The 12,575-nt window shown below is 40.0% G+C and overlaps 1 protein-coding gene across 18 annotated transcripts in view; it reads right to left on the bottom strand.

Annotated features, from left to right (window-relative positions):
- LOC106091193 (uncharacterized) overlaps positions 1-12,575 on the bottom strand; it is an 82,675-nt gene that overhangs the window by 1,713 nt on the left and 68,387 nt on the right. For 15 of the 18 annotated variants that reach the window (XM_059364569.1, XM_059364568.1, XM_013257643.2 and 12 more), the window contains one exon: positions 112-312. In XM_059364569.1, the coding sequence (XP_059220552.1) occupies positions 112-312 (201 nt within the window). Of the gene's footprint in view, positions 1-111; positions 313-6,007; positions 6,617-6,855; positions 6,957-12,575 lie in introns of those variants that run through there. The other 3 variants (XM_013257651.2, XM_013257650.2, XM_013257649.2) reach the window with 3 other exon arrangements.

The raw sequence follows: 12,575 nt of genomic DNA on the forward strand, positions 1-12,575 counted from the left end.
AATGAAAAGAGAGAGGGAGAGATATAAAGGAATACAGAGAAAGAAAATATGTTCCAAATTGGTGGTTTATCTTTTTCCCGATATTGGTTTTTCTTTTATATTTTAACTTACTTTTACTTGTGGACTGACGAGATATAACAATGGATTCGCTTTGAGCTTTTCATTCATTTCGATTTGTCGTCGTACCGCTTCGCGTCTAGCTGAGCCCAAAGCGGATACCTCTTCGCGGCTCATAGCCTCTGTAGCACGTGGCAGTTCTTGGACATCGGGCAAAGATTTTTTACGTTGCAGCGTTACATTGATAGGAACGCTCTGAAAAACAAAAAAAAATTGTCATTAAACATTAAAGCACAAAGTTTTTTAAAAAAAAAAAAAAAAAACAAAAATGATAAAAATTTTGGTTTTGTCAAAAAAACGGGCAAGAGTTTTATGGAGACCACCGTAGCGCAGAGGTAAGCATGTTCGCCTATGACGCTGAATGCCTGGCTTCGAATCCTGGCGAGACTATCAGAAAAAATTTTCAGCGATGGTTTTCCCCTTCTAATGCTGGCAACATTTGTGAGATACTATGACATGTGAAAAATTCTCTACAAAGAGGTGTCGCACTGCGGCACACCGTTCGGACTCAGCTATAAAAAGGAAGCCCCTTATCATTGAGCTTAAACTTTGATATGTGAGAAGTTTAACCCTGTTCTTAAGTGGCAAAATTTGTATAATACGGCCAAACGGAAGCAATAACAAATTGTTATTGCTTTTTACTTAAGCATCCGTTATTTGTGTGAATGCAATGCCCTGTGAGAAGTTTACCCCTGTTCCTAAGGGGCAAAATTTGCATAATACGGCCAAACGGAAGAAATAACAAATTGTTGTTGCTTTTTACTTAAGCATCCGTTATTTGTGTGAATGCAATGCCATATTCTGAGAACAAGAGATAAGTGAGAGTACAAAATGGAGCTGGTAGATGTGCGAGGCGAAGGTTGTTGTGGGGGTGTTATATGCGTGGCCCTATTTTCTATGGAGTAGAGTCAAGTGCTTAAGATGAGTCTGCACTACTTACTCTTGTGAGTCTGCACTACAAGACAAAAACAAAGTAAAAAGGCGTTAAGTTCGGGCCGGGCCGAGAGAGTAAAGAAGGGGCAGCGGAGAGGGTTAGGTTCAGCTAGTATACATATGCCATATGCCAACCAAACCCTTTGGAGACGTTGTTATAAAACCTCTCATTCAAAGGAATGGCTTGCAACTGAAACAGGCATGGGATCTCAATGTCGTTGTTGTTGGATACCCTCCATCACGGGAATACATGTAAACCACCTTTCGTCATAATCCTGTGAAAAATTCACAATTTATGCTCCCATAGCAGCTGTATCGAAATATAGTCTGATTTGGACAAAATTCTGCACGGACATTGAGTCGTCTAATAAGTACAAGTCATTGTTTAATTTTGTAGAATAAAATATTGATCTTTTGATCTTTAGCTTTGATCTTTTAGCCATATCCAAATATAGACTCATCTGAACCATATACTACAAGGATGTCGAAAAGCCTAACATAAGTGATTGTCCCAAATTTCGGCGAAATTGTACAATAAATGTGCCTTTTTGGGGCCAATACTTTAAATCGAGAGATCGGTCTATATGGCAGCTATATCCGAATCTGGACCGATCTGAGTCAAATTGAAGAATGATGTCGACTGGCGTAAAACCACTCACTATCCCAAATTGCGGCTGAATCGGATAATAAATGCTCCTTTTAAGGGCCCAAAACCTTAAATCGGGAGATCGGTTTATATGACAGCTATATTCAAATCTGAACCGATCTGAACCAAATTGCAGAAAGATGTCGAATAGGTAATACAACTCACTTTCCCAAATTTTGGGGAAGTCATACGATAAATGCGCGATTTTTATGGTCCCAAAACCTTAAATCGAGAGATCGGTCTATATGGCAGCTATGTCCAAATTTGAACCGATCTGAGCCGAATTGAACAAGAATGTTGAAAAGCTTAACACAACTCACTGATAAAAATTTCGGCGACATCGGACAACAAATGCGACTTTTATGGGCCCAAAACCTTAAATCAAGAGATCGCTCTATATGGCAGCTATATCCAAATCTAGAGCGATCTGGGCCAAATTGCAGGAATATGTCCGAGGGCCTTACACAACTCACTGTCCCAAATTTTGGCAAAATCGGACAATAAATGCGCCTTTCATGGGCCCAAAACCTTAAATCAAGAGATCGGTCTATATGGCAGCTATATCCGAATCTGGACCGATCTGGGTAGAAGGGACTAACGCAACTCACTGTCCTAAATTTCGGTGATATCGGACAATATATGCACCTTATGTGGGCCCAAAACATTAAATCGAGAGATCGGTCTATATGGCAGCTATATCCAAATCTGGACCGATATGAGCCAAATTGAAGAAGAATGTTGAAAGGCCCAACACAATTGACTGCCCCAAATTTCGGCGAAATCGGATAATAAATGCGACTTTTATGGGCCCAGGATCTTAAATCGAGAGATCGGTCTATATGGCAGCTATATCCAAATCTCGACCGATCTAAGCCATACTTAGCATATATTTAAGATGTCATGGAAAACGTCATTTACGCTCTGTAGATGTTCAAGAAATATACACGGGAAGTCGGTTTATATGGGAACTATATCAGATTTTAAACCTATTCTTACCATACATGACAAATTTCAAAATTTCAGCCAAATCGGAAAAGAATTGCGCCCTCTAGATGTTCATGAAGTTTAATCAGGAGATCGGCTTATATGGGAGCTATATCAGGTTTAAAATCTATTCGGACCATACTTGACATATATGTTTAAGGTCACAAAAAATCCATAATGCAAAATTTTAGCCAAATCGAAGAAGAATAACGACCTCTAATGCTCAAGAAGTATAATCGGGAGATCGGTTTATATGGGAGCTATATCAGGTTTTAGACCTATTCGGACCATACTTGACATATAAGTTAAAGGTTACAAAAAAAGCCATTATGCAAAATTTTAGCCAAATCGTAAAAGAATAACGACCTCTAAATGCTCAAGAAGTATAATCGGGAGATCGGTTTATATGGGAGCTATATCAGGTTTTAGACCTATTCGAACCATACTTGACATGTATGTTAAGGTCATAGAAAAGGCCATTGTGCAAAATTTCAGGCAAATGGGATACCACCAACGCTCTCTATATACTCAAGAAGTATAATCGGGAGATCGGTTTATATGTTAGCTATATTAGGGTTTGGACCTATTCTTACCATACTTGACATGTATGTTTTATGTAATAGAAAAAGTTATTGTGCAAAATTTCAGCCATAACGGAAAAGAATTGCGCCCTCTAGAGGTTCAAGACAAATTCTGTGGAGATCGGTTTATATGAGAGCTACATCAGGATGTAGACCTATTCGGACCATACTTGGCACATCTGTTAAGTGTCGTAGATAACGTCATAGTACTGAATTTCAGCCAAATCGGGTAATAATTGCACCCAGTAGAGGCCCAAAAAACCAAATCGGAAGATCGGCTTATGTGGCAGCTATATCAAAACATTGACCGATTTGGACTGCCACTCTCACCTAACCTAACCTAGATATAGCTCCCATTTTGTACTTAAAGGGTAGGTGTAGGGTACTATAAAGTCGGCACCGCCCGACTTTTGCCTTTCCTTACTGGTTTCTTTCTTTAATAACTTTTCTTGAGAGCTATATTTCTATCGTCGGTAAATAACTTCTGTTTTGGAATGTTTTGAAGACTAGGCGACTTGAGAATTTAAATACGCAGCTTGGTTTATATGGGAGCTATAATCATTTATAGACCTTTTTAAATCATACTTCTTGTGTATGTTAGAGGTCATAACAAAACAACAGCCAAATCGTATAAAAATTGCACCGTCTCGGGGCTTAAAAGGTCAAATCGGAAGAAAAGGTTAAATATAGTTCGATTTGATACCTCTTCAGCTCAGATGTTAGAGAGGCTCATACAAATCATCTTTCCAAATTTCAGCAAAATTGGGTAATAAATGCGCAATTATGGACTTTAGACTCAAAATTGGATCGGTCGATCTAGCAGCTATTTCGAAATATAGTCCGATTTGGATCAAATTCGTTTTAGGTCATCGGAATGCATAGTACAATCATTGTTTCATATTTCATCCAAATCGGATAATAAATGCGTCTCTTTCCATACACTCAGCAGGAATAGAGATAGACGTAATAATAAGTATACGGATGAACTCAAAATCTGTTTCTGGTTCCATTAAGCTATGCCCGTCTGTTCTGCCCATAATTCTTTTTATACAAAGTGCAGGATGCAATCTTCATCCGATCGTCTTCAAATTTGGTACCGGCACCTTTTTTTTTGTGTGGTGACGAAGCCTATTTAAATTGGAAAAAATCTTTTTATATTTGGATATGGGAATGCAAATTTGCCAATGCCAAGGAACAGGGGCAAACTTCTGACATATAAATGAGTGCTTTCCGATTAAAGTTTTACCTCAATAGTGCGACACCTCTTTGGGGAGAAGTTTTTACATGGCAAAGTACCTAACAATTGCCGCCAGCATTAGGAGGGGATAATCAAAGCTGAAAATGTTTTTCGGATGTTCCCGCCAGAATTCGAACCCAGGCGTTCAGCATCATAGGCGGACTTGCTAACCTCTGCACTACGGTGGCTTCCATGGTGGTTTGTATGACGAAAGGTGGATGACATATATACCCGAGGTGATGGGTGTATGACATTTTTCACATAGTGTTCCGTTATGACTTCCAACATCTGTGCCAAGTACGGTTTAAATAGGTCTATAACCTGATATAGCTTCCATATAAACCGATCTCCAGATTAGACTTCTGGAGCCCCTGGAAGCCTCAATTTGCATCCGATTTGGCTAAGTTTTTACATGTAATGTTCTGTTATGACTTACAACAACTGTGCCAAGTACGGTCCGAATCGGTCTATAATCTGATATAGCTTCCATATAAGCCGATCTCCAGATTAGACCTCTTGAGCCCCTGGAAGCCTCAATTTATTTTGTACGGTTCAAATAGGCCAAGTACGGTTCAAATAAGTCTATAACCTGATATAGCTTCCATATAAACCGATCTCCAGATTAGACTTCTGGAGCCTGTGGAAGCCTCAATTTTCATCCGATTTGGCTGATTTTTTACATGTAATGTTTTGTTATGACTTCCAACAACTGTGCCAAGTACGGTCCGAATCGGTCTATAATCTGATATAGCTGCCATATAAGCCGATCTCCAGATTAGACTTCTTGAGCCCCTGGAAGCCTCAATTTGCATGCGATTTAGCTGAATTTTTGCATGTGGTGTTCTGTTATGACTTCCAACAATTGTACCGAGAACGGTCCAAACCGGACTATAACCTGATATAGCTCCCATATAAGCCGATCTCCAGATTAGACTTCTTGAGCCCCTGTTGTGACTTCCAATAACTGTGCAAAATAGGTTTAAATCGGTCTATAACCTGATATAGCTCTCATATAAACCAATTTCTAGATTAGACTTCTGGAACCCCTGAAGGCCCCATTCCAAAATCTATGCTAAGTATGGTTCATATCGGTCTATAACCGGATATAGCTGCCATATAAACCGATCTTGGGTCTTGACACTAGAGGGCGCAATTCTTGTCCGATTTGACTGAAATTTCGCACATAGTGTTTTGATATCACTTCCAACAACTGTGCGAAGTATGGTCCTAATCGGTCCACCTTCTCATCCGATCTCCCGATTTCACTTCTTGAGCCCTTAATCGGACTATAACTTGATATAGCTGCTCCTCCGTCCTTATTCATTATAGTTTGTTTGCCTTAAAACAGATACTGCGCAAAGAACTCAACAGATGCGACCATGGTGGAGGGTATATAAGATTCGGCCTGGCCGAACTTAGCACGCTCTTACTTGTTTTTATTCCAATGGCACATTTAAAATTTCCCTAGAGATAATTTTTGCATAACTTAAAACATAATTAATAATCAACCTCTGTAGGGGGGTCCACAATCCAACTCTCGGATGCTCTGCGGGCCAATAAAGCAGGTGAGAACATCAAATCTTCTTCATCTTCATCGGGATACCACTCCATGGTGTATGTTTTTGTTTTTTAATTACAATCAGTTAATAATATTTTTTTTCAAAATTTAAAATTTGTTTAAAATTTTTGCAAAAATTGCATAACTTTTAAATTTTATTTATTTTTGTTTTTATTGTTATTCACAAAGACTTTTTCTCACACAACACTTGCATGTATGAACACTTGAATAGTTTGAATGTCTGGTTTTGTGGGATGACTAATAAAAATTCAATTTGATTATTCCATCAGAATTCCATTACATGACCTTGGGCGTATTTGAGTTTATATTTATTATTAATTTATGTTCTATTGCCGTTTTGGTGGCTTGGTTTGGTCTATAAGAGGACACACAATTGCTTCCAAATGACACCGCTATTGTTGTTAACAAATTATTGAAATTCTTGCTTGTTTCCGTCGAAATCATCGAATAGGAAAAAAAAATAAATCTTTTAAAAATAGGTTGCTAGTTGAGATCGACTAAGAGCAACAACAACAACAAAAACACAACGAAAACACTGAAAACAAACAAAGTGGGAAAAAAATCCTCAACCAAAGCACATTTCTAAGAGATGATCTTTAATTTTTTTTCATTGTGATGATTTTAGCATTAATTTTGGCCAAGAAACGGAATTCTAAAAAACCCCCATAAGAAAATTTATTTCAAATAATATTTTCTTATGTCGCCAAGTTAAGTGAAGAACAAACGCGAAAAGATGATGGGAGATACAACAACAAAAAAAACTGTGGGGGTTATTGACAATTGCGTGCGGTACACTCGGCCTGAGTGAGTGTGTCTTTGCGTGTGTATGTATGTGTGGAACAAGTGCTAATTTGATTTTTTTGCCGATTTTCGAGGATGTTTTACAATTCGCGTATGTTTACAAACTAAACTTTCCTAGTGTTAGCCATCATTTCGCCATCCTCTTCAAGAGTTAGGTGACAATTTTATTTCATTTTTTTTTCAGACAAGAGACCGACCACCATATGGAAATTTCAATGTTTCATGTTCGAAAGAGTTTAAAGAGCATGGCTCTCTAGGGGTCTCACTTTGTTAGTGTTGGTTGGCGCTTTCGCTCTCTGCCCCATCTCTCTCTCTCTCTCTCTGTTTCGCTCTGATGAATTGTGGCAGCGTTGTTTTGTAGCTTTCCATTTTCCACTTTCCATTTTCGAAAATGCCAAGCAACAAACACTTGTGAACGATTCATCCGTTTACCAAGCATCTGGGATCTATTTTTAGGATCTCAACCAATGAACACTGTGCTCTCATTTTCTTATCTCTTTATTTTTTCATGCTCTGAGTGCGAATGTGTGTTTTCTCCCCCTCAAGACTCATATTGAAAAATAATGATGGACAACCATTCAAAATTGCAAGCTTTTTACATGGAATTATGCAGATGCAGTCCAAGTAATGGAAAAAACGAGAAGAAGAACCAACGCGTAGGAATAGAAGACCTGTAAACTCCTTAACCATGCATATGGCATATGACTGGGCTAGACTCAGAGGTCTCAATGTTCACACAGAGAAGACTGAAATATGCCTGTTCACGAGGAAGACGAAGGTGGGTCAATTTAAGGCACCACGTTTCCTCAATAAGACGATTTCGATATCTGACAAGGTCAAATACTTGTCTTGGACAGGAAACTGAATTGGAAGTGTCACATTCAGGAGCGTACAGGAAAAGCTCACAGATTTTGGGCATTATGTAGACGGGCCGTAGGCTCGAAACGGAGCCTCAATTCGAGGATATTCCACTGACTCTACAGGAGCGTGATTAGACCAATACTTACTTACGCCTCAGTAGTTTGGTGGACTGCTATGGAGAAAATGTGCAACATAAGGACCATACAACAGGTTCAGAGAACATGTTGTCTTGGCATAGGCAGGGCTATGAAGACCACGCCCACTAGGCCACTGGAGACTATTCTAGATATCCGACCCATTGACATATAGACTAAGTGTGAGGCAGCCGTTGCGGCTATGAGACTTAAGGCGATGGGGGAATAGATTGAGAATGGACGTAGCATACCAGAACATCGCATGCAAAATCGGTTATGTACCGATTCGAACCGGGCTTGGTATTGTTGTTAAAAATCATAATAGAACACTAAAATCAAACCAAATCAAAATCAAGAAGTCAAATCGGGAGATCGGTTTATATGGGAGCTATATCAGATTATAAACCGATTCGGACATTACTTAGTACAGTTCTTGGAAATCATAACAGAACACTACATGCAAAATTTCAGCCAAATCGAACAAAAATTGCGGCTTGCAAGGGCTCAAGAAGTCAAATCGGGAAATCGGTTTATATGGGAGCTTTATCAGGTTATAAACTGACTTGGACCGTACTTAGCACAGTTGTTGAAAGTAAGAACAGAACACCACATGCAAAATTTCAGCCATATCTGATAAAGATTGCGTCTTCCAGGGGCTCAAGAAGTCAAATCGGGAGATCGGTTTGTATGGGAGCTATATCAGTTTATAAACTGACTTGGACCGTACTTGGCACAGTTGTTGGAAGTCGTAACAGAACCACATACAAAATTCCAGCTTAATCGAACAAAAATTGCGGCTTCCAGGGGCTCAGAAAGTCAAATCGGGAGATCGGTTTATATGGGAGCTATATCAGGTTATGGACCGATTTAAACCAAACTTGGCAAAATTGTTTGAAGTCGTAACATAACATTAACTGCAAAATTTTAGCCAAATCGGACAAAAATTGCGGCTTGCAAGGGCTCAAGAAGTCGAATCTGGAGTTTGGTTTATATGGGAGCTATATCAGGTTATAGACCGATTTAAACCGTACTTGACACAGTTGTTGGGAGTCATATTCGAACACGGTGTGCTAAATTTCAGCCAAATCAGATGAAAATTGCATCTTCCAGGGGCTCAAGAACTCACATCGGAAGATCGGTTTATATGGGAGCTAAATCTAAATCTGAACCGATATGGCCCATTTACAATCCCCAATGACTTACATCAACGTAAAGTATCTGTGCAAAATTTCTAGCGGCTAGCTTTACGCGTTCGACCGCTATTGTGATTTCGACAGACGGACGGACATGACTAGATCGAATCAGAATGTCGAGCCGATCCAGAACATATATACTTGATGTGATCGAGGTCAATATTTCGAGGTGTTACAAATGGAAAGACTAGGTTAGTGTACCCCCCATCCTATTGTGGTGGGTATAAAAAGTAACTTAAAAAAAGAAGTCTGAGCCAGGAATTCTGTGCTATTCAAAAAATTCCTCAAGGTTTTCCCTACCACGCCCCTAAGTTAGTTCATATATGGTAGTGTGTTCCCACCGTCACTAAATTGGAGACACACTACCAGATATGATCCAACTTAAAGGCATGGTAGGGAAAACATTAAGGAATTTTGTGTATAGCACGGAATTCCTGACTTAGACATCTGAAAGCCGGGCACTGACACAAGAAATGCTTCAACGCACAGTGGGATAGAATTGAACAAAAACTAGTAAAAACCTGTAAGGAAGGCTTTCCCCTCCTTATGCTGGTAACATTTGTGAGTTACTATGCTATGTAAAAACTTCTCTCCAGAGAGGTATCGCGCTTCGGCATGCCGTTCGGACACGGTTATAAAAAGGAGGCCCCTTAGCATTGAGCTTAAAGTTGAATCGGACAGCACTCATTGATATGTAAGAAGTTTACCCCTGGTCCTTAGTAGAATGTTCATAGGCAAAATTTGCAATACTGCCCTCCTTCCTACATCCTTTCAGTAATAGCCTCGTCCTCTCACGATCCGAATCTGCCCATAGGATATCACCCCACCGATCGTTTCGGTATTCCATAGTGTTACATGCGGGTTCGTTGCCTACGCCCTAAACTCAGACTCTGTCATACCGAAAGGCTTCGGGCTAACCAAGTTTACTGACGGCAATCCTCTGGCCCACTGCCAAATCGTCTGCCCTTTCATTCCCCCTTATTCCGTTATGGCCTGGCACCCAAACGATTGCGGATTGTGCCATTCTCAGAGAAGGCGTTAATCTCCTTCTAGCATTTCAAGACTGTTCGTGACCTTACCGTCCTGGTTTTTACCTTTGCCTTATGGCTCGTTTACTGTCCGTAAAGATGTTAACACCACACCATCTCACGCATTCTGTGATCGCCCGGATCTCCGTCTGCAGGACCTTATTATAGTTAGGCAGTCTAAAACAGAGCTCATTCCCAGGGTTCTCAATGTAGATTTCCAGACCCACTTTGTCCTATAGTTTTAATCCATCCAGGTAACATGATTTTCCAGATGACAATACTATTAGGGTTCCGTCAGTCCAAAACTGTGCCGCTGAAGATGAATAGTATAAAACAGAGTTTATTCACGATATGGCTAGAAGAACATGTTAGTGTCGGTCATAGGGGTTCCGCAGAACCGAATGATTGAATTCAGCGTAGCAGTAAACTGGCTAAAAAACTACAAGGCGGCGGGAGCCGATGGGTTAGCAGCAGAACTTTTAAAGACTTTAGGCGACACCTGTTAACAGCAGAACCGTTGAAGACTCAGTTTCGTCAGCACAATTTGGCCAAGAGGCTGCATACATGATGATTGGAAAGAAAAAAATTTCTAGATGTTGGTATCAAATAGTGGAGTCTATAAGGATACCACAAAACTCTGCTGAAGAACAAAAAGGCAGCAAGAGCCGATGGGTTACCAGCAGAAGTATTTAAGACCGTAAGCAACACAGCCGTAGGTATGAGCTCGTTGGTGCAGTGTGCCTAGAAGAACCGCCATCGCCACTACCGGATCCCAACAACTAGATTGGTAGGCTAGAAATACGCATACACGATAATTGAAAAGGAAAATTTTCCCAGATGTTGCTATCCAATTGGAAAGAAAAAAATTCTCTGTCGTTGGTATTCAATAAAGGTGGTGACGGAGGAGGGTATAGATAGCTAGGCTAGAAGTACACATACACAATGGTTAAAAACGAAAATTTTCCCAGATGTTGGTATCCAATCGTCGAGGCTATAAGGATACCAGAAAACTCTGCTGAAGAACAAAAAGGCAGCAAGAGCCGATGGGTTACCAGAAGAACTATTTAAAACCGTAGGCAACACAGCCGTATGCATCAGCTCGATTGCGAAATCTGGCTAGAAGATCAGATATTTGGAAAGAAAAAGTTTTTCAATTGGTGGTATCCAATAGTGGCTGAGGATAGAATGTAGTTACCGTAGAAATAACACAGATACGTGGCAGTAAGAGCCGATGGGTTACCAGCCGAACTGGTAGAAACTATAGAAGACACCCTGATGAGGCGTATGCATCATTCCCTCCATTCATTTTGATTAGAGAACGCATACCCAATGATTGGAAAGAACTTTTTTCTCATCTTTTTTTTTACCGCGTAACCGATCTCGATGACGCCACAGAATGTATATCGTCTGAAGAACAACAAAGCAGCAGAAGCCAATGGGCCTATGGGTTACCAGCACAATTGTGTAAAACTATAGTCGACACGCCTATGAGGCGTATGCATCACTTTAAGCTTTAATTTTGATTAGAGAACGAATATCAAATGATTGGAAATAAATTTTTCTCATTTTTTTACCACAGAACAGATCCTGATGAAGCCACAGAATGCATATCGTCTGAAGAACAACAAAAAACAAGTAAAAAGGCGTTAAGTTCGGCCGGGCCGAACTTTGGATACCCACCACCTCGGGTATATATGTAAAACACCTTTCGTCAAAATTCGGTGAAAAAAGCATACCTTATGCCCCATAGCAGCTATATCGATATATGTTTCGATTTGAACCAAATACTACGAAGTACAAAACATTGTTGGATGTCGAAAAGCCATAAGTCACAGTGTCAAATTTCAGTGAAATCGGATTATAAATGCGCCTTTTATGTGGCCAAGACAATATGGCAGCTAAATCCAAATCTGCACCGCTTTGGGCCAAGTTGCAGAAAAAACTCGAAGAGCCTAGCATAACTCAAATTTCTATGAAATCGGATTATAAATGCGACTTTTTTGGCCCTCAAAACCTTAAATCGAGATATCGGTCTATATGACAGCTATATCCAAATCTGGACCGATTTAAGCCAAATTGAAAAAGAACGTCGAAGGGCCCAATACAACTTTCTGTCCGAAATTCTGGCGACATCGGACAATCAATGCGCCTTTTATTGAATCAAAACCTTAAATCTAGAAATCGGTCTATATAACAGCTATATTCAAATCTGGACCGATCTGAGCCAAATTGAAGAAGGATGTCGAAGGTCCTAACACTACTCACTGTCCCTAATTTCGGAGACATTGGATAATAAATGCGCCTTTTATGGCCCCAAAATTTAAAATCGAGAGATCGGTCTATATGGCAGCTATATCCAAATCTAGACCAATCTATGCCATATTGCAGAAGTATGTCAAGGGCCTTGACTTAACTCACTGTCCTGAATTTCGACGACATCGGACAATAAATGCGCCTTTTATGGGCGCAAGACCTTAAATC

This window comes from Stomoxys calcitrans, chromosome 3 (assembly GCF_963082655.1).
Source record: "Stomoxys calcitrans chromosome 3, idStoCalc2.1, whole genome shotgun sequence".
Classification (NCBI taxonomy): Eukaryota; Metazoa; Arthropoda; class Insecta; order Diptera; family Muscidae; genus Stomoxys; species Stomoxys calcitrans.